Source organism: Hemiscyllium ocellatum, chromosome 5 (assembly GCF_020745735.1).
Source record: "Hemiscyllium ocellatum isolate sHemOce1 chromosome 5, sHemOce1.pat.X.cur, whole genome shotgun sequence".
NCBI classification, from domain to species: domain Eukaryota; kingdom Metazoa; phylum Chordata; class Chondrichthyes; order Orectolobiformes; family Hemiscylliidae; genus Hemiscyllium; species Hemiscyllium ocellatum.
In genome coordinates this window covers 16,870,622-16,893,541 of record NC_083405.1, presented here as the reverse complement: position 1 = coordinate 16,893,541, position 22,920 = coordinate 16,870,622, and the positions used below count along the sequence as shown (strand labels likewise).

General features: G+C 41.5%; 1 protein-coding gene across 5 annotated transcripts in view; it reads left to right on the top strand.

The window, feature by feature from the left end:
- Window positions 1–22,920, top strand: part of LOC132815624 (triple functional domain protein) — a 547,994-nt gene that overhangs the window by 241,844 nt on the left and 283,230 nt on the right. For 4 of the 5 annotated variants that reach the window (XM_060824568.1, XM_060824567.1, XM_060824565.1 and 1 more), the window contains 3 exons: window positions 7,525–7,755; window positions 16,944–17,066; window positions 20,264–20,455. In XM_060824568.1, coding sequence (XP_060680551.1) covers window positions 7,525–7,755; window positions 16,944–17,066; window positions 20,264–20,455 — 546 coding nt within the window. The remainder of the gene's footprint in view (window positions 1–7,524; window positions 7,756–16,943; window positions 17,067–20,263; window positions 20,456–22,920) is intronic. The other variant, XM_060824569.1, reaches the window with a different exon arrangement.

Genomic DNA, 22,920 nt, shown 5'->3' with positions numbered 1-22,920 from the left:
TTATGTGCGTTAGGAATAGAGTCATGGAGCTGTACAGCATGGAAACAGACCATTTGCTCCAACTTGTCCATGCGGACAAGATATCCAAAATTCTGCAGTCATTCAGCTCCCAACACCTACCAGCCTTGCCCTTTACCTGAACAGGAACATACTGTCTCTGGTTATCTCATTTTTGAAGGCTTCCCCCTTCCCAACAGTCTCTTTACCTGCAAATACTACCCCCTCCCCCAACCAAATCAACTTTTGAAAATTCTTGCCTAATACTGTCAAAATTGACTTTCCTCCAAATTAGAACTTTAATTTTAGATGGGGTCTATCCAATTCCTATTTTGAAACTAGATTAGATTAGATTATTTACAGTGTGGAAACAGGCCCTTCGGCCCAACAAGTCCACACCGACCCGCCGAAGCGCAACCCACCCATACCCCTACATTTACCCCTTACCTAACACTACGGGCAATTTAGCATGGCCAATTCACCTGACCCGCACATCTTTGTGACTGTGGGAGGAAACCGGAGCACCCGGAGGAAACCCACGCAGACACGGGGAGAACGTGCAAACTCCACACAGTCAGTCGCCTGAGTCGGGAATTGAACCCGGGTCTCTGGTGCTGTGAGGCAGCAGTGCTAACCACTGTGCCACCGTGCCGCCCTAAATCGAATTATGATCAATGGTCCCAAAGTATTCTTCCACTGACACCTCAGTAATCTGCCCTGCCTTATTTCCCAAGAGTTTTGCTCCTTCTCTCACAGATGCATCCAGATACTCAATCAGAATTTTTTTTTGTACACACTAAACAAATTCCTCTCTATCCAAACCCTTAGACTGGTACTGTCATAATGTTGTGTTTGGAAAGTTAAAATCCTCAATAATTGCTACCCTATTATTCTTCCAGCTAACTGAGATCTCCTTACAAAGTTGCTTCTAATTTCCTGCTAATTATCAGGGAGTCCATACAATCCCAATAAGGTGATCATCCCTTTCTTATTTCTTAGTTCCACCCAAATAACAGCTCTGGATGTACTCCCAGGAATATCCTCCCTGTACAGCTATAATGTTGTCTCTAGCTAAAATCACCCCCTTTTCAATCCTTCTGATTGCATCTATACCCTGGAACATTAAACTGCCAGTCCTATCCATCCCTGTGCCACATTTGTGTAATAGCTATGATATTCTAGTCCCAACCATTCCCTGAGTTCATCTGCCTTACCTGTCAGGCCTCTGGCATTGAAATAAATGCAATTTAATTTATCAGCCTACCTCGTTCTCTGCTTTGCTCCTGCCTGCCCTGTTTCACTCTCTCCCTTTCCCAACTGCACCAGTCTCAGACTGGTCTCTTCTCACTATCTCCCTAGTCCACAGAAAATAATCCAGATACTGTGACCCTCGAGGACCAATTTTGTACCTTTTTGCCTAATTGCCCATCTTTTTTTGTCCTGTATTGTTAGTTCTAACGTGTACAATGACCACCTGCTGGTCCCTCGCCCCTTTGAGAATATTCCGCACCCTCTCCAAGATGTCCTTGATCCTGGCAACAGGGAGGCAACACACAATTCAGATATCTTGTTATCAGCTGCAGAAAAGTGCCTCTGACTTGAGAGGCCCCCATCAATATTGATCACTTGGAACTTGACGCACCCCTTGTTACAATAGAACCAGTCTCAGTACCAGAAACCTGGCTGTCAGTCGCCTGCTACATTTTCCAAAACTTGTTTGAAATGGGGATAGAGACAAGAGGCTCCTGCATTACCTGCCTGCCTCCCCTACCTTTCCAGGAAGTAATCCATCTACCTGACTCTATCTGCAGTTTTTCTACCATATTGAAACTGTCATCCATCACTCATTGCCTCAAACTGCCATTCCAAAATATCCATGCGATCCAGTAGGATTCATAACCAAACACACTTCCAGCAGACATAATAATCAGTAATATTGAAATTTCCCCTCACCTCCCATATCCGATAGGAAGAGCATGTCATTTTATCTTGCACAATATCTTGTAATAATATACAGACTCAGAAAATAGTACAATCTTACTGCTCTAAAAGCATTGCTCCAGGATAAATTAGTATCTATGTTTTATATTTTAAGCTTTAATAAAGAGACAGATAAAACACATAATCTTAAAAATCCTACTCTCCTCACTATTGTAGATTTTCAAACAAAAATGTAACATTACACTTTTAAAAAAAAAAGCCACTTAGTACCTCCCGTCTGTGAGTTCCTTCTCCAAGGCCATCTGTGAATGTCACTATTTCTTTATTTTTTTTGGAACCACCTCCAGTGTCCAGAAATATTTGAGACTAAACAGCAGAGACAGTCAGAAGTGAAGCTGAGTCACACAGCTGTGCAAGTTTACTTCTTCATTTTTACATCTCCCACATGGTATCTCCTTTGTTTCAGTTCTTCCTTTTTTCACTTTTCTTCGAGGTTCCAAAACAGTGCACCAGCTTATAAATCAGTAATTACTACTCCAAAAATTTTAGGAAATCAGCTCCATCACTGAAAATACCTCAAAAAGGGAGCAGCGCTCAGTTACAATTTTTACTTGTGCTCCATCTTGGATTATCCAGAATCCTGTAGCACATTATTTTTAAGGAAATATAATGATAAAATCTTTGTTTAATGTAATTCATTGTGATACCATAAAAATGCATTAGCTGATGCAGAAAATATAGCATTGGTCTCTGTGAGTAATTAAAAACTTACCATTAGACACAAGAAATACGTTTCTAGCTGCATCTTAAACATTAAACGTATGTACAGAGGCCACTCAGACCTGAAGTTCATCTGGATTTTGCATGAGTAACTAAGCTTTATCAATGCAAGATTGTGTCTTTTTTGCTAGCTTGCTATGAAAGAGAACCAAGCTGGAGCATAAAAACTGTATTGCGTCACATATATATAGATTTATTCAATTTTCTGTGTTAAAGATCAGCTTTATGTCATACTTCGGTCATTAGATTTTTCACAATTTTTGAGGAAATATAAAATATTCCCCTCTGAGTTGTGTGATGGATTTAAATAAAGAGTTCTTTTTGAGAATTTCAGAGAGGTACTTTGTTCAGACTGTTTTGAATTTTTGTTTATTCCAATTATGATTTTCATAATCTTTTCTTATATACTGGAAAAAGAAGTAACATTTGATAGTGAATTCATTCTGTAGATTTCCGTAATGTTGAATTGTGCAAATACAATTTGTGCATCAATTTCTTGGATAGCTTCTTATAAAGTTATATAGAATGTTAAAGAATTATCAAAAAGTGAATCAAATGTACAGTTTCAAAAACATTGAACGACGTGCTTATAATCATGTTTGTAACTTTACGACTATCTTGATGAGATTCAATTTTGTGAGTTTAAACAGTCATGAGCAGCCATTTTTTAAAAAAAAGTAAAAATTATTAATTGATTCAATTGTGAGGATATCAAAACAAAGCTAAATCCTGTTTGCAGCTTGTATATATGTCCACTTTTCAGCAGCAACTAGTGGGAAGTAGTCAAAAGCAACAAATTTGGCTGATTACCTTTTCCAACTTCTTTAATACAGGGAAGCAAGGCAATTGGCGAACACAGCTTTGTTCTCTTTACAAACCAAAAGTTTAGTTTAGCGCATTAGGACCTATTATTTTATTAGATATTTTATTGGATTGTTTACCAGGTAGCTTTCCACTGAACAGATACTTATGTTTTGTGTAGCTTTTACAATATACTGTGTGTCATAATGTTTTTGAAAAAGGAACGATAGATAAATGCTTTTGAATAAGTGCTGTTAAAGAATAAATATACTTTCATTTTGAAGGAGAATATTGAAGTACAATTTTGGGTTCTCCTTTTGTAATCATTAATAGTTTTTTTGCCACTCAACCAGCAATGCCCACATCCCACAAATTAATAATAAAAATGACCACTGTAATCCTTCATGGATCCTGCTGTCTTCCTAGTTATCTTTTTACCCTTAATATACTTAGAAAATAACTTCAATTTTTTCTTTATTTCACCTGCCATTATTCTTTCATGCCAACATTTTGCTCTCATAACTTTCCTTTCTTTTTCCAACTTCCTCCCTCCAGAGTCACAAAATTATACAGTACAGAAGAGACTCTTTGGCCCATCAAGTCGGTATTGCTATATGTCTTCGTAGTTTTTGAGGTCATAAGCCTCCCTTTTTCTCTTTATCCAATCCTATATACTCCATTATATGTAGAATTTGTTGGTCCCAACCCCTCTCTTTATTGGAACACATTGATCCTGTACTCTCCTTGTTTCCTTCTTGATTGCGTCCCATTACTCTGATATGGATCTGTTTAAAATTATTGACTCTCAGTCACCCTTGGTTTATTCACACCTGATCTTATAAGAATCCAGTTTCTGATCCAGTTTAGAACTTTGGTTTCAGAATTAGAATTAGATTTTATTGTTGTATGTACTCCAATACAGAAGTACATGAGCACAGTGAAAATTACACAATATCGCCATTTCTCAGGTTGTTCCACTTTTCAAAAGGGCTGGTGGCGATAAACCAGGAATTTACAGTCTGCTGAGTCACACATCAGTGGTAGGAAAGCTTCAAGAAAATTATTAAGGAGGGAATTAATATCCATTTGAAAAAAGCGAGGCTTAATTGGGGTAGTCAGTATGGCTTTGAGAGAAAGAGGTCATAACGAACAAATTGTTAGAATGTTTTGTAAATGTGTGATCATGTGTGTGGATGAAGGAAGTTCATTTGATGTAGTTTATATGGATTTTAGCAAAGCTTTTTACAAAGTTCCACGTGAGAGACTGATTGAGAAGGTTAAAGCCCATGGAATTGAATGAAACTTGGTGAGATGGATCAGAAACTGGCTTAGTTATAAAACGGAAAGGGTAGAGTGATAGACTGGTTGAGTGACTAGAGGGTGATGTCCTGTGTTGTACCACAAGGATCAGTACTGGGATCCATATTGGTTGTTAAATACATAAATGATGTAGATTAAAATGTAGGGAAAATGTTAAGCAAGTTCACAGAGCACATCAAGATTGGTAGAGTGGTTAATAGTGAAGAAGATGGTTGCAGTTTGCAGAAAAATAAGTATGGATTGGTCAGGTGGACAGAGCTGTGGCAGATAGTATTTAACCATGAAAAGCATGAGGTGATGCACTTTGGAACAGGAAACAAGATGAAGGAGTATTTGATGAATGGTAGGACCCTGGGTAGCTTGAAGAAACAGAGAGATCTTGGGGAAATTATTCAGACATCTCTGAAATCAACAGAGCACATGAATAGGATTGTTAAGGTATATGGAACACTTGCTTTCATAAATTGTGGCCTAGAATGTAAGAACAGGAGGTAATGTTAGAGTTGTATAGAGCATTGGTTAGGCCACAGCTGGGGTACTGTGTGCAGTTATGGTCACCTCATTACAGGAAGGATATGATAACACAGGAGGAGGTTCAACAGGATATTACCTGGGAGAGAGAAATTGAGCTATAAGGAGAGACTAGATAGGCTTGGATTGTTTTCTTTAGAGCAGTGAAGGATGAGGGGAGACATGATTGAGGTGTATGAGATTATGAGGAGTATGGACAGGGGGTGAATAGGGAACAACTGTTCCCCTTGCTTGGGTGGTCAATCACAAGGCATAGCCCTAGGGTAAGGGTCGGAATAGTCAGAGAAGGTTTGAGGAAAAGCTTTTCACTGGGAATCTGGAATGCACCACCTGGAAAGGGAGCAGAGGCGGGAAACCTTACAACCTTTAAAAAATATTTTGATGAGTGCTTGAAATATCATAACATTCAAAGATATAAACATGCATTCATCTACTTAATTTCTGTTATTTCTGTAAAATCTCAGCAGATCTGGCAGCATCTGTGAGGAGAAATCAAAGTTAATGTTTCGGGTCCAGTGAGCCTTCCTCAAGTCCTTCCTCATGTCACCGGACCCAAAATGTTTGATTTCTCTTCACAGATGCTGCTGGACTAGCTAAGCTTTTCCACCAATTTCTGTTTTTGTTTCTGATTTACAACATCCGCTGTTCTTTTGGTTTTTAGCTCCTATTTTTGTTCTCACTAGCACGTGGCACTGGGATAATTCAGAGATTACAATTTATGTGTTGTCTATATGTTTTGAGAATTGTGAATCTTCAGACTTATGATTCCAAAGAGCTAAGGAATTGTGAGTCATTGAGCATTTTCAAGGGTGCCATAGATAGATATTTGGAACTGCAGTGGAATTGAGGATTATGAGTGCAGACAGAAAGTAGATTTGAGGATCAACTGAGATCAGCCACGAACTTAAGAAATGCCTCTGCTGCTTTAAGGTAAAAATAAGGACTGCAGATGTTGGAAACCAGAATTTAGATCAGAGTGGTGCTGGAAAAACACAGCAGGTCAGGCAGCATCTGAGGAGCAAGAAAATCGACGTTTTGGGCAAAAGCCCTTCATTAAGAATCTTCCTGATGAAGGGCTTTTGCCTGAAACGTCGAGTTTCCTGCTCCTCGGATGCTGCCTGACCGGCTGTGCTTTTCTAGCACCACTCTGATCTAAACTTGGCTGCTTTAAGGCCTAATTTAAAATCTAAGTCTGATCAAGCTTTAACCTTACTTTTTGACTTGAGATCCTTTTTTTTGAGTTGATCTTCATCATAATTGAACTGCTTAACAGTTTGCAACTTCACTTATACATCTTCAAAGTAATACATTAAGCAAGATCAGGGCAAATTTGAAATTTTGCAGAAAATGTAATTGTTTTGTTTGTAAAGCAGCAAATCCAAAATTGGATTCCTGAACTCTGTCAGGTAAGTCAATCTTGACCAAGATCAGTGTGCTTGATCTGTTGAAAAACAAAATGGTCAAGAGCATGGGCAGTGTCTTCTGCTGGAATGTGTGTGTTATAAGATTAAACTTAGCTATGATAGCCTCCAAAAATGATTTCCATTTGTATCATGCCTTGCAGGATGTATAAGATTATGAAATGTTCCTAATCACTTTAAAGCCACTTTAGTCACAGTTGTAATCCAGAATATGTATTAGCCACTCATGAACAGCTTCTAACTGCAAATGTGTTCAATATAGGATAGAGAGGTGTATCTTTACCAGATAATCAAGGATAACTCAACTTCACTTTTTCAGAATAACTCAAGGGATCTTTTACATTCATTTGAGAGGGCAGTATCTCATTTCTCATCTAAAAAGTGAACTCCTGGTAATGCAGTGCTCCTTCAGTACTGCACTAGGTTATCAGCTTTGGTCTTTGTCCTCTGTTGTTGGAATGGGATTTGAACCCATAATCCTCTGCCTCAGGTGAGAGTGCTATTGACTGAGCACGTGACTGTTGCAATCAAAAATATTTTGAGCTAACACTCATTGTTACGTTTAGTAGATGAGAATGATGTCACTGCAGAACTGTATCCCACTGTGTACTGACTACAGCAGAGGAAGAAAAATGGACAGCCTGCTCATTTTCACTTCAAGCAAATTATTAATATTTTTCAAAAAATATATCTACTTAAATTTTGTTTTGAATTTCATATCCAACTTCTGTAGGTGAGTCAAGATGGGAAAGCTTTGTTAGATAAACTCCAGCGACCTCTGACTCCTGGCAGTGCAGACTCACTGATGGCAACAGCCAATTATTCAAAAGCTGTTCATCATGTCTTGGACATTATTCATGAAGTCCTCCATCATCAAAGACAGCTTGAGAACATCTGGCAGCACCGAAAGGTTCGACTTCACCAGCGACTTCAACTTTGTGTTTTTCAACAGGATGTGCACCAGGTTGGTTTAAAGTTTTGTTGTTAATGTAAATTGAAAGCAATGAAATGTTTATAATTGACTTTTCATCCAACTCTGCTGCAATTTTCAATTTCATTTTCAGTAGTTTCTGAAGGAAAGTCAACAGTCAGACAATTACCAAGAAGTTTTATGTATTCGTGTTGTTTTAGGACTGTTGGAATTTTAAAAGAGTTCTATGTTTGAATGTTTCCTTCCTTTTTGTAGAAAGCTGCTACACCTATGTTATGTTAAAATAATAGCAAGTACTGATTTAAAGTTATGACTTGAAGAATCCAGCTCTTATAAAGTGCCAGGAATTGGATATACTACTGTAGTCGATGTAGAATAATTGTAAAGATTCACCATACTTTTCTATTCTTGGCCTCTATTGAGAAGGTATATGGGATCCTGAGTCATTAGAGGAGTGCTGGAAAAGCACAGCAGGTCAGGCAGCATCCGAGGTGCAGGAGAATCGACGTTTTGGGCATAAGCCTTTCATCTTTCCTCTTGAAGGGCTTATGCCCAAAACAGCGATTCTTGTGCTTCTTGGATGCTGCCTGACCTGCTGTGCTTTTTCAGCACCACACTTTCAACAGCTACAGTCCTCATTTTCTCCTTGTAAATCTTGAGCCCTAAACTAATTGTCCAATCACGAGTTCAAATTCCAGTATGGTATTGGAGGAATATAATTTGCGTCATTAAATAAATCAGAATTGAAAGCTAGTCTCCATGTTAATGACTATAAAATAATGGTATTGTCATTAAAAGGCTTTTGAGGAAGGAAATCTGTCTTTCTAACCCAGTCTGGCCTCTACTTTGTACCAGACTCTTAACTACATTCTAAAATTGCTTAGCAAGTCACTCACTGATAGCAAATCACTATTAAAACAAAATCTAATAAGAATAAAGCTAAATATACACTACAGTGTTAGCACAATACAAAGTTTTTATGCTGCCAGTCTTTCTAGTTCAAACCAGGGACAAGTAACATTCAAGCATTTTGAAATGTACATCTGTATCAAACAGATTACAAATGTTGCATTTATAAGGGGTTGTAATTTGGTCATTTTCATCACTGGAGCTTTCTGGGGGTAGCATGCTTTTCTGGACTATGAGTTGTTGTACTAAGTGCCTATGTGGGAATCCATAAGACCATAAGACATAGGAGTGCAAGTAAGGCCATTCGGCCCATCGAGTCCACTCCGCCATTCAATCATGGCTGATGGGCATTTCAACTCAGTGTTTCTCATAAATTTTATTTTCTACATGCAAAGGGAAAGTGCCACAGCGATCAGTGCTGGGGTATAAACAATTTAAAATCTATGGTAATGACTTGGATGAAGGGTCAGAAATCATATGACACCAGGTTATAGTCCAACATTTGAAATGACCAGCTTTCAGAGCATTGCTCCTTCATCAGGTAAACTTAAGGGAAGAACACAGCCACAGAATTTATACATAGAGAGATCAAAAGATAGTACAAATGATATGAGTGGGGTGTTGACCGGCTGAATAACAAGCCTCTGAAGGTGTGAGTAAAATGTCAACAGCTGAATAGAAAGTGAAGGGGCGACCTATGATCTTAAAAATTGAAGCAGAGAAATAATCACAAAAATGAAAAATAAGATGGTGCTGGAGACAAACCAAATGTCCGAAGATTGGAGGCTGATTGTCCTTGAATCCTGAAGTGTTTCCCTAATGGAAGGGAACATTCCCATCTGGCGATTGTTACACGGTGTCCATTCACCCGTTGTCATAGCGTCTACATGGTCTCGCCAACACACCATGCCTTGGGGTGTGCTTGCCTCCAGTGTATGAGGTGCACAACACTGGTCGAGTCACACAAGTACCTGCCATGTACATGGTGGGTGGTGTTCCCACTTGTGATGGTAGTATCCATGTTGATGATCTGGCATGTCCGGCAGAGGTTGCCATAGCTGGGTTGTGTGGCATTGTGATTGCTATTGTCCTGAGGCTGCGTAGTTTGCTGCGAATTATGGTTTGTTTAAGGTTTGGTGGTTGTTTGAAGGTGAGAAGTGGAGGCATTGGGATGATTTTGGCGAGATGCTCGTCATCATTGATGACATGTCGAAAGAATATGGCGTAGTTTCTCCCATCCAGGGAAGTACTGGACGATGAAGGGTAATCTATTGATTGTGTCCTAGTCTGTCTTCTGAGGAAGTGTTTGTGGTTTTTCACTGTGGCACGTTAGAATTGGCAATCGATGAGTTGAGCATGGGTATCCTTCAGCATCTTTAGATGTTCATAATGTTTCATGCTTCTCATTCCCGCCCTCTTCCAAGTCCAGGAAGATCAGATTTAACCTGGCATGGCATCTTCTCCCTGTTAGCAACTCTGTTGGAGTTATCCCTCAGGTTGCATGATATATGATCCTATAATCAAATAGGAGCCAGGACAGTTTGGTATCTAGCAAACCTTTAGTCTGTTTCTTGAACCCTACCTTCAAAGCTTCGACTGCTTTTTCTGCCTGGCCATTGGATGATTGATAGTATGGAGCTGTCATTATCTGTGTAAACCCATTCAACTTCAGGAAATACTCAAATTCCTGCTGTTAAACAATGGTCCATTATCTGCAACCAATACTTTCAGGAATCCGTGTATTGCAAAAGGTCAGTGCAGTTTTTCTGTTGTCATCCCCATGTTTGACAAATTAACTCTCTGCAGGTCCAATCACTTTGAGTGAGCTTCTATAATGAGTAAGAACATATTAAGCCCATGAAAAGCTCTGCATAGTTGATGTGTAACTGATTCCAGGGTTTACCCAACCATTGCCACAAATGTGGTGAAGCTGCTGGTTGTAATGTTTGGCCCTATTGGCATTCCAGGCACTGTCCCACCAACATGGCTGTGTCTGCATCCAAACCTGGCCACCATACATAACTTCTCACCAACATCTTCATTTTGGAGACCCTGGTTTACTCTGGTGGTGTTTAGCCAGTATCTGGTGGCAACCTGTGCTCGGGACAATCAGTCTTGTTCCCCATAACAATATGCCATCCTCAACTGTGATCTGATCTCTTCAGGTCCAAAATGGCCACAGTTCTAGTTGTGATGGCCCTTTGGTTTCTCCCATCACCGCCAGCTGTTTCAGTTTTGCCAGGACCAGATCTTTCTGTGACCAAAGTCTGAAATTTATCAGGTATGACTGGAATTGTGTGCAGAAAATTTAAAACCATTACAGTGTTCCAGTGGCATTACCATCAGTGGTGTATCTGCTAGTCGGAGGCAGCTTAGTGCATCCGCAGTTCCAACTTGTAATTATACGCACTTAGTATTAGAGCCTACTGTTGAATTCAGCCTGAAGCAATGTGTGGCATTGTCTTGGCCTCTTTAAGTAGACCTAGTAGGATTCATGGTCAGTTATTATTACAAATTTATGTCAATAAAGGTATTGGTGGAACTTACTCCAAATATGACTGCCAAACCTTTCTTCTTGTCTGTGCCTAATTATGCTCTGCTTTAGCCGAAGTCCTGGATGCATAAGTTATTATGCGTTACTCTTCATTGGGCCACATATGAGTTGTGGCCCAATGAAGAATAACACCCAGATGTTATACAAGGAGATGTCACATATCAATACTAGATCTCGCGAGAGATCATAGTGTGCCTAGAGGATGATAGCTGTTTCTTCACTTCCCTGGCTTGGCTACGTGACCATTTCCAAGGCATTTTTAGGAGTTGATACAAAGGTACCAGGATGGAGGCCAGATTATTTATTAAATTTCCTGTGGTGGATCTTATTGACTATGAGATTGTTGATTGGGTTTGTTAGCCTGGGCCAATCAGGGAGCTATAGCGTCATTTACCAGCAGAGAATTTGAGTATTTCCTAAAGTCTTTGACTTCGTGGGAGAGTGTAATAGCCGCAGGAATGTCAGTGTCGGCAAATGCCTCCGCTAAACGAGAGAGACAGTTTAAATGGAATGAAGTTTGGTACCAGAACCACGGAAATGGCCCTGCATGAGTACGAGGTGAGATTAACATGAAGTCAGGTCTTGTGATGTACAAAATTTGGGTTGGTGAGGCGTGAACAACGTGGATCACCTGAAAGCTGCCTGTCTTGCAAACGGGGCAGGAACAAAACATACCTGGCCTGTCAGAAACCATATGTTCTCCCGCTCCAAGTAGAATCAGGGACTGACTCCGAGCTGGCTGGCAACAGCCAGTACACCATGCACATGTAACTAAAGGGTGACCTTGTGACCAGATACCAGCCTCTGTGCAGTTGTTCCATTTCCATAGTAATTCACCAGCCCAAAGAAAGCCCTTAGCTCTAGGTCGGACATAGGGGAGCCAGGGCACCTTTGATCACCTTAGGGGTTCCTGGAACACACATTTTTCCCTTAGGCATATGCCCACCTAGGAGAACCATTTAAAGATTATGCCCAAGTTCACTAAGTGCTCTCTATGGCTTCTAAGTGTATCATCTAGATGATTGGTGACCTGGAGTAGACCTTGCAAAATGTTCTCCGTCATCCACTAAAAAAATTGCACAGGCTGACGATAACCCAAATGGCAATCTCATACATTGCTATTAACCCATATGGATATTAATTGTAGCATACTTCTGAGAATCCTCACCTTAGTACAATTGCAAGTATGCATCACTGAGGATTTCAACGTTGCTCCTGAGAAATAGAACCTTTACATTGTGTGAAAGCAGGCCATTTCACCCAGCGAGTCCTCACTGACCCTCCAAAGAGAATCCCACTGAGACTGACCCTATCCCTGTAACCCTGCATTTCCCATGGCCAGTCCATCTAGCCTGTACATCTGTGGACACTATGGGGCAATTTAGCATGGCCAGTTCATCTAACCTGCAGATCTTTGGACTGTGGGAGGAAACTGGAGTTCTCAGAAGAAACCCATGCAAACAGTGGGAGAATGTAAAAACTCCACACAGACAGCCACCCAAAGCTGGAGTTGAAGACAGGTCTCTGGCTCTGAGAGGCAGCAGTGCTAACCACTGAGCCGAGGTGCTGCATGACTCATGTCCAGCTTCTTGAAGGACAGAACCGGATCCCTATCCACAAACAAAAATCTTCTGATTTCTGCCTTTACCCAAGTCACTACAGTCACTAGTTACTGAACCAGCTGGTTCACATAAGAGACTGAAACCAAAGTTGAACCCTTAATCTGTAAAAGTTTCCCGGTACAGGTTCTCAGTCTAGCCAAGGCCTTACGCAATCTTAAGAGTTGGAGTCCAGACCTAATTTTATTAAAGACTAGTTCTACAATCACTGAAATGGCCGTGCTGGTTTCGATCTTAATTAAAAGCAAGTAACCTTTTAACCAGGTATTTATTTTGATTGGTGGTTCTGATGTGGATGTTGCTAAGCAATTTCAGTGTTTCAAACCAGATGTAGATGGACTTTTCAGGGGGTGCATTCTCTTGGATACTGGCTGTTGAGTCCTCTTACTCAGTTTAGGTCCAGTGCAACGCCTTTGCTTTCTTGACATTGCACACCAGCAGCAGCTACAATGGCTTGCTGGCCTGGATCCTTGAGAAAGCTTTAACTGCTTGGGCGAGGCATGGCTTTATTTTGGAGTTTTGCTGTGGGCTGATGTAGAATCCCTGTATTCAGGGGGATATCTCCTTTGTGAGGCTATGCCTTCACTCAAGTGGTGTTCCCCAAGCACACTTGGACTGGTGAGGGTGTCCATGACTGTTGGAATACCCTGCAACTCTTATACTGCACTTGCTGCATTTTCCAAAGATATAGCCAGTTGGAGGTGCCTGTTTCAAATCCAGTTTGGCTTCAGCTAGTCAAATGGTCATGTCATTAATCCCACATTCCAGCCGATCTCTTACTATCTCATTAGATGTTAAACTAAAGTCACGTCACTCTGCTAGCCATCTTAACCTAGTTAAAAATCTCGATAGTCAGTTCTCGGGTTGTTGAGTAAAACCAATAGCATCTCAGAATTAGAAAGGGCTTGGGGTTGTAATATTCCTTAACTAAATCCGTCAACTCTTGAAAGATTTTGGTATCTGGTGCCTTATGAAAAGTTAGGCTCCTCATAACCAAAGAAAGTGCAGGTCCAACAGCTGTCAAGAGAATTACTCATTGCTTTTCATCTGTCCTGATGTCATTTGCCCAGAATAAATAATGCATTCTTTCCACGTACTGGGCCCAGTCTTCAGCAGGGTCAAATAAGTCAAGCATCCCAAATAACAGCATGATGCCAGAAATGCTTTACCCCAACTCAAAGACAACTGTTGTGAGTGAGTTTCTTCAGCAACGTAGTTTACTCTCATTGCCACTGCCACTGAAAGAATTCCACAATGACTTAATAATAGCATATCAGCCTTTCTTTTCTTACATGTGGAGACCTTGATACTCGTCCAGCTCCGAGTGTCAGAGTGTCTGACACTTCTGTTTTTCTCTGTCATCCAGGTCTTCCTGAATGGATCAAATCAACAGCCCCAATCTGGGGACTCCTATTCTGTGATGCTAACCTGGCTGAACTCTGCGTGCACTACATGATTCAGATACATGATGTAATAGCAGAGCATTTAGAAATACATGATAAAATCAAGTGGTCAAATGAAAGCAAAATACAGCAGATGCTGGAAATCTGAACCAAGCAAACTGGTGGAGAAGCTCATCAGGTCTGGAAGCATCTGTGGAGAGAGTAACAGTGTTAATGTTTTAAGTCCAATACACTCTTCAGAACTCAAGAAACACTCTGAAGAAGATTACATCAGACTTGAAACATTGGCTCCATTTCTGTCTCGACAGTTGACCACCTGAGTTTCTCCAACATTTTCTGAGTTTGTGTGAAATCAAGTAAAGTCAACATGCCTTTATGAAAAGGGAATCATGCTTGGTAGATTTATTACAGCTCTTAGCTACAAAACTAAGCTGAGGGGAAGGCCCAAAGGCTACAGGGAGGTAACATTAGAATAAGCAAGTGAGAGACAAGATGACAGATTAAGTGCAATATAATGTAGAGAAGTTAGGACATATTCATTTCAGATTAGAAAAACAAAATATGTTTTAAAATATGTGAAACTTGTAAGTTGATGCTCCATGAGACTTGGTTAGGCTCGTATGAAGAACAGTCATCATACAAATGCAGCAGGGAATTAAGAAGGCAAATTACATGTTGACCTTTATTGCGAGGGTGTTGAAGTTCAGTAATAAAAGGTCTTGCTAAAATTGTACAGGGTTTTGGTTTAAATAAATTTGAAGTATGTGTGCATCTTTTGCCACGGCATTTCCGAAAGGATATGTATGAATGGAGGTGGTGCAAATGTTTGCTCAATTGATATTTGAGGATTGAATCTAGATTCCCTGGTGTTTAGATGAAGGAACATAGAACATAGAAGGATACAGCGCAGTACAGGCCCTTCGGCCCTCGATGTTGCGCCGACCGAATCCTACCTAACCTATACTAGCCCAATAACTTCCAAATGCCTATCCAATGCCTGCTTAAATGACCATAAAGAAGGAGAGTTCACCACTGATACGGGCAGGGCATTCCATGAACTCACAACCCGCTGTGTGAAGAATCTACCCCTAACATCTGTCCTATACCTACCACCCCTTAATTTAAAGCTATGTCCCCTAGTAACACCTGACTCCATTAGCGGTAAAAGGTTCTTAGTATCTACCCTATCTAAACCCCTAATCATCTTATACACTTCTATCAGATCTCCCCTAAACCTTCTCTTCTCCAATGAGAACAGCCCCAAGTGCCTCAGCCTTTCCTCATAAGATTTTCCTACCATTCCAGGCAACATCCTGGTAAACCTCCTCTGCACTCGTTCTAAAGCTTCCACATCCTTCCTATAGTATGGCGACCAAAACTGCACACAATACTCCAGATGAGGCCTCACCAGAGTCTTATACAACTGCAACATGACCTCAGGACTCCGGAACTCAATTCCTCTGCCAATAAAGCCCAGTACACCATATGCCTTCCTCACAGCACTATTTACCTGGGTGGCAACTTTCAGAGATCTGTGTACATAGACACCAAGATCCCTCTGCTCATCCACACTACCAAGTAGCCTACCATTAGCCCAGTAATCCATCATCTTGTTATTCCTACCAAAGTGAACGACTTCGCACTTAGCTACATTGAATTCCAGGAAAGGGAATCATGTTGAGACACACAGACTTTGAAGAAGCAGATGCTGAGAGATTGTTTCCGTTGGTTAGAAATCCAAAAAAATGGGGTCCAGTCTTAGTATAAAGGGGTTAATCATTTAAGACCAACTGAGTAGGAATTACTTCATGTAAAAGATTGTGATTCTCAGGTATTCTCTACCCCGGAGAGTTGTGGATGTATCGTTTTTAAACAATTTTAAGTCGGAATGTACTGAGTTTTTCTGTCTTGGAATCACGGGATAAAGGGAGAGGGCAGGAACGCAGAGATGAAGCCCAAGCTTGGACTAATCAAATTAAGTGGTGGAGCAGGTGCAAAGTCCACTCTTGCTGCTGTGTCTTATGCTTTTGTCTTCAACCAGTAAAAGCAGGCAATCTTCCTGTGGGCTTGCGGAGGGGAGAGGTTGTGTTTGAAATGGGCTAGTCCTCAGGATACCTGTAGCTCACGGACCCTCTCATCCCCAGCAGCAAAAGTGATCCCTATGATTCTTACTTTTGCACTGTTACCATCAAGCATGACCTCTCCTGTTCTCACAAGAAACATCTGTCCCCTGGCTGTGGCCTGCCTGACTTGTCCCCTATTCAGCTTCATTCTGGGGCTTAGTCCCTGTTGCAGATTGTTGCTGCTTACAGTCCTAGCAGTGGCCATCTAACAGCCTCGCTGCTTACAGAAGTGGAATCTTTATTCTTAAATGGGCAGGTGCCCTGATACCAACCAGATTATGGCCTTATGGAAGTGGCTCAGGAGGTATTTCTTTTGGATTTCTTCCTCAACTGAGAGGATCATTGCTGCAGAATTAAATTTGGCCCTATTAGTGCAAGATATTTTGCATTGTAATTGTTTTAGTCTTTTCATTACAACAGCTCAAGACATATCAGCTATGATTGATGAATATTGAAACAGATTAACGTGGCAAAGAATGTTCTTTATCTTATTTGATAATTGCTTTTGACTTAGAAATTGATAATATATTAGTCATTAGTAGAATTCAATCTTATGATTGAATTTGTTGAAGGTGTGTGTTCTTTACCCAGTGTTTTTAATTAAATTTTGTAGGTGTTGGATTGGATTGAAAATCATGGAGAGGCCTTTCTCAGCAAACACACTGGAGTGGGGAAGTCATTGCACAGAGCCAGGGCTTTACAGAAACGGCATGAGGATTTTGAAGAAGTTGCACAGGTACAAAGCCTGATTTTAAAATATTCCTGCTTGCGCAGGCATGGATAATATAGGCATCAGTGTTTGATTTTTCTAAAACAAGATGCAGAAAGACCTATATGTTTGTGATGTACCCTGTAATTTGGAATTGCTGGCTGAATTCAGCAAGGAAGGAGCGATCACATTCAGAGTGAGTCACAGCCCATATAAACATGTAGTTTAAGGAATTTGGAGGCAACATGGGAATAGAACTCATAAACCATAGAATTCCTACAGTGTGGAAGCAAGCCATTTGGCCCGTTGAACCCACACTGACCCTCCAAAGAGAATCTTGCCCCACTATTCTATCCCTGTAATTCTGCACTTCCCATTGCTAACCCATCCAGCCTGCACATCCTGTGGGAAATTTAGCATGGTCAGTTCACCTAACCTGCACATCTTTGGACTATGGGAGCAAACCCACACACAGCCACAGGGAGAATGTGCAAACTTCATACAATCAACTGAGGGTGGAATCGAATCTGGGTCCCTGGTACCGTGAGGCAGCAGTGCTAACCACTGAGCCACTGTACAGCGTTTCAAGGAGGTAGCTCATCACCACCTTCTCAAAGGCATCTAGGAATGGGTAATAAATGCTGACCCAGCCAGCGACATGAGTATCTGAAGAAAGAAATGGAAGAAAAAGTATACTAATCGGTATATTTGCTTGGAAAATAAATTATCGCAATGTGAAGTATGTGTGCATTGAACCATCCATTATCTGATGGCTGCAGAATTAATTTGCATTTCCTTTTTGCAGTTTTTGGAAATCATCTGTTTTCCCAGACCTGCTGAAGGGAGATGAACTTGAAATTGGCAAATCAAAACCCAAAGAATGGTGGGGAATGTTAATTGGTTGAAATTAATTTTTAAAAGGAGCTGCAAATGTGAAAATCAGCTTCTCATAAACTGTCATCCCTGCTCACATTTTGGTTATCTTATTCTGCATCCTATGCAAAGAACTTGAGATCATTCTCAAAGTGCAGGACCAGAAGTGGACAAAGTTCTCCTGATGAGGCTATAACAGTGATTTCGGATTAGTGGTGCTGGAAGAGCACAGCAGTTCAGGCAGCATCCAACGAGCAGCGAAATCAACGTTTCGGGCAAAAGCCCTTCATCAGGAATAAAGGCAGTGAGCCGGAAGCATGGAGAGATAAGCTAGAGGAGGGTGGGGGTGGGGAGAAAGTAGCATAGAGTACAATGGGTGAGTGGGGGAGGGGATGGAGGTGAATAGGTCAGGGAGGAGAGGGTGGAGTGGATAGGTGGAAAAGGAGCTAGGCAGGTCAGACAAGTCCGGACAAGTCATGGGGACAGTGCTGAGCTGGAAGTTTGAAACTAGGATGAGGTGAGGGAAGGGGAAATGAGGAAGCCGTTAAAGTCCACATTGATACCCTGGGTTTGAAGTGTTCTGAGGCAGAAGATGAGGCGTTCTTCCTCCAGGCGTCTGGTGGTGAGGGAGCGGCGGTGAAGGAGGCCCAGGACTTCCATGTCCTCGGCAGAGTGGGAGGGGGAGTTGAAATGTTGGGCCACGGGGCGGTGTGGTTGATTGGTGTGGGTGTCTCGGAGATGTTCCCTAAAGCGTTCTGCTAGGAGGTGCCCAGTCTCCCCAATGTAGAGGAGACTGCATCGGGAGCAACGGATACAATAAATGATATTAGTGGATGTGCAGGTAAAACTTTGATGGATGTGGAAGGCTCCTTAGGGCCTTGGATAGAGGTGAGGGAGGAGGTGTGGGCACAGGTTTTACAGTTCCTGCGGTGGCAGGGAAAAGTCCAAGGATGGGAGGGTGCGTCGTAGGGGGACGTGGACCTGACCAGGTAGTCACGGAGGGAACGGTGTTTGCGGGAGGCGGAAAGGGGTGGGGCGGGAAATATATCCCTGGTGGTGGGGTCTTTGTGGAGGTGGCGGAAATGTCGGCGGATGATTTGGTTTATGCGAAGGTTTGTAGGGTGGAAGGTGAGCACCAGGGGTTTCTGTCCTTGTTACGGTTGGAGTGATGTGGTCTGAGGGCAGAGGTGCGGGATGTGGACGAGATGCGTTGGAGGGCATCTTTAACCATGTGGGAAGGGAAATTGCGGTCTCTAAAGAGGGAGGCCATCTGGCGTGTTCTATGGTGGAACTGGTCCTCCTGGGAGCATATACGGCAGAGGCGGAGGAATTGGGAATACGGGATGGCATTTTTGCAAGAGATAGGGTGGGAAGAGGTGTAATCCAGGTAGCTATGGGAGTCTGTGGGTTTGTAAAAAAATGTCGGTGTCAAGTCGGTCATCATTGATGGAGATGGAGAGGTCCAGGAAGGGGATGGTCCAGGTAAATTTAAGGTCAGGGTGGAATGTGTTGGTGAAGTTGATGAATTGCTCAACCTCCTCCTCCAGAGGAGGTCAACCTCTTCCCTCACCACCAGACGCCTGGAGGAAGAACGCCTCATCTTCCGCCTGGGAACACTTGAACCCCACTTTTCTGCCATCTGAAAAATCTGAAATCATGCCTGCTGTATCCAAGTTCATTTTCAGCAGGAAAGGTCAGGAAATGCACTGATTTTAGAAAATATCACTCAGACCAGCGATCTGAGTTGTTACTTATCCTTCACCCAACACTTTTGGCCACTGTATCAGCACTGCTCCCTGCAAACTGCACAGACACAGCTGCTCCAAGAGTCTCTGCATGGTGATCAGCTAGCTAATGCCATTCACAGTACTGACTTCCACAAGTTGATGCCTATTTTGTGATAGAATAAAACAAGAAAATCTCCCATATAAATGAATCTGTGTTTTAGTTACACACTCACCTCTACTTCCTACAGGTTAAGGCCACTTTTCAAATCATTTCCTGCCTTTTGTGGCATAAGTTAAATTAGTTCATCATGTAAGGACATGTGCAAATTCTGCCATCATTTAGCAGATCATAAATACATTGCGAAAATAAAGCAAGTCCATGATTAAACAAGGAAGAAAACTTCCAGTGTTTGATGTGAAAACTCAGACTTCTTTTTCAAACAAAAACTGTTTAAATTTTCATGTGTGTATTCTCCAAGTTCTATAACAAATAGCTAACAGTTAGCATTAACATTTGAGTTATAACACCAACTGCTGTTAAGGGTTGCAGCATTTTATGTAATATTCTATTATAGAGTTCACTTGAATGATACCAAGAAATAGATACATTCCTTTCTTCTATAGAACACATACACCAATGCAGATAAACTTCTGGAAGCTGCAGAGCAATTGGCTCAAACAGGGGAGTGTGATCCTGAAGAGATTTATCAAGCAGCCCATCAACTGGAAGATCGGATCCAGGACTTTGTGAGAAGAGTGGAGCAGAGGAAGATCCTATTGGATATGTCAGTCTCTTTTCATACCCATGTCAAGGAGGTGAGATTGCATTTTACGTAATCTATTGTAATCTGTTGAATTTGTTCAAAAACCCATTTTTGTGCATGTGTCCTGTCAACATTTTTTGCATTAGAACTTTCTGTGATCATGTTTATAATTGAAGTTGTCTGTAGAAATATATGCTTCAGTCTTAAATGGTATTATTGTTTCACTGGTGTTGATCAAGTAATTGCATCCAATTTGTTGATTAGGATCTTGAAAGTCTGTGTTGAGCAGGAATATGGGTCTGAAAGATGAAAAGCTTGTAGAGTTAAGTCTTTTTGTGGCTTCATGTTGATTACTGCTAGAACATAGAAAAATACAATACAGGAATCAGCCTTTTGGCCCACCATGCCTGCGCTGACCATGCTAATCTAAACTAATTCCATCTGCCTGCACATGGTCCGTGTCCCTCTATTCTCTGATGGTCATGTGTCTGTCTGAATGTCACTTAAACTTAGCTATCATGTTTGCTTCTACCACTACCCACTGGCAGCGCATTTCAGGAAACATGTATTTATTATATTGGAAGTGGTACAGTCCTTTTCAGAGCTGTTGCCTTGTAGAAACTAAATGAAGTCAGGAAACATTCTCATGTTTCCATGTGACTTGGATCTTATTCTAAATTGGGAATTTGGTGAGTTAAGAGAGGGAATTTTACTCTCTCATCGCCCTGCTAAAAGTAGTTACCCTGGTCTGTCAGAAGAGATTTTTCTGCTCCCACTGACGGTGGGTAGCAACTTAGTTCGATTGTTGCTCTGCTCAGTGATTTTATGGCATTGGCTCTATTTCAGCTGGAGTTCTGCTTCATCTGAAGAAAGCAATAATCTTTGCCAGGACAAGTAATTACACTTCTGCCTTACATGGTGCAAAATGTTTCACTTCAACTACTTAGATAGTTTCTCGATGGTCGGTGCAAAGATTTATTCGGATGCACTTTCTGGGAGAAATTTCTTGGAGATCTTGGAGACAAATTCATTTCAGGAATTGTTGGCCATGAAATGGGATTCTAGCTACATTATTTTATGCCATGTTATGGAGAGGTGATATGTTCTGTGATGCAACATTTTAATTCTTCCACATAATTTCTGCCAAGATATGGAATCAGCATATAAACACTTTACCTTAAGATACTTTTTGAATACTTGTGTTAAGAATTCCTTTGTATAATATTTTGTTTGAGCTTCTAGTAGATGCAAAGTGAGAAGAGGCTTGAAGGAGAATTGAATAGGTTGTGTGAGTGCGCAAAATATGGCAGTTGTAATATAATGTGAATAAGTATAAAATTATCCTCATACTTTGGGGCGGCACAGTGATTAGTATTGTGCTAGGGACCCAGGTTTGATTCCAACCTTGGGTAACTGTACAGAGTTTGCATGTTCTCGCATGTTTGAGTGGGTTTTCACTAGGTGCTCCAGTTTCCTCCCACAGTCCAAAGATGTATAGGTTTGGTGTATTGGCTATGTGGTTTAGCCGTGGTAAATGCAGGGTTACAGGGAGTAAGATGGGATGCTTTTCAGAGGGTCAGTGCAGACTCGATGGGCTGAATGGTTACTTTCTGCACTGTAGGTATTCTATGATTCTATTTACTCTGCAGAGTATTTCTTGAATGATGAGAGATTGGGAAGTGTTGATATCAAAGGAAACGTGGGTCTCCTTAGTTATAAATGATAGAAAGCTCATATGCAGCAAGCATATCCTTTGATAACTGGTAACATAGTTTAGACATCTGTTCCTACTTCCCTTTTCCTATTCATACTATTAGTTCAGGTTACAGTATGACATTTGACTCCAGTCGGCTAGTTTTGTTTCCTCAGCATACATAAGAAAATGGGAAGCAGGAGTACGTTATTCAACCCCTCGAGCCTGTTCCAACACTCTGTAGCATGGCTGATTATCGACCTCAAAATCATTCTCCCAAATTATCCCCATATCCCTTGGTATCCAGAAATCTAGCAATCTCTATCCGGAACGTACTCCATGATTGAACTTTCACAACCCTTTGGCTTCGAGATTCTAGAGCAGTCATGTTGTGAAATGCAACTATCCATTAAAATACTGCTGGCTTTTGAAAAGAGCAATGCTGCCAACTATCCTACAGAAACTACAGGCAGTGATCAGAAGCAGGAAATACAATAGGGGGCGGCATGGTGGCTCAGTGGTTAGCACTGCTGCCTCACAATGCCAGGGACCCAGGTTCGATTCCATCCTTGAGCGACTGTCTGTGTGGAGTTTGTATATTCTCCCCGTGTCTGCCCAATGTAGAGATGATTGCGTTGGGAGCAATGGATACAGTAGATGACATGTATGGAAGTGCAGGTGAAACTTTGGTGGATGTGGAACACTCCTTTGGGGCCTAGGACAGAGATGGGGGAGGAAGTGTGAGCACAGGTTTTGCAATTACTGCGGTGGGAGGGAAGGGTGAATTGGTAGGAGGCATAGACCTGACAAGGGAGTTGAGGAGG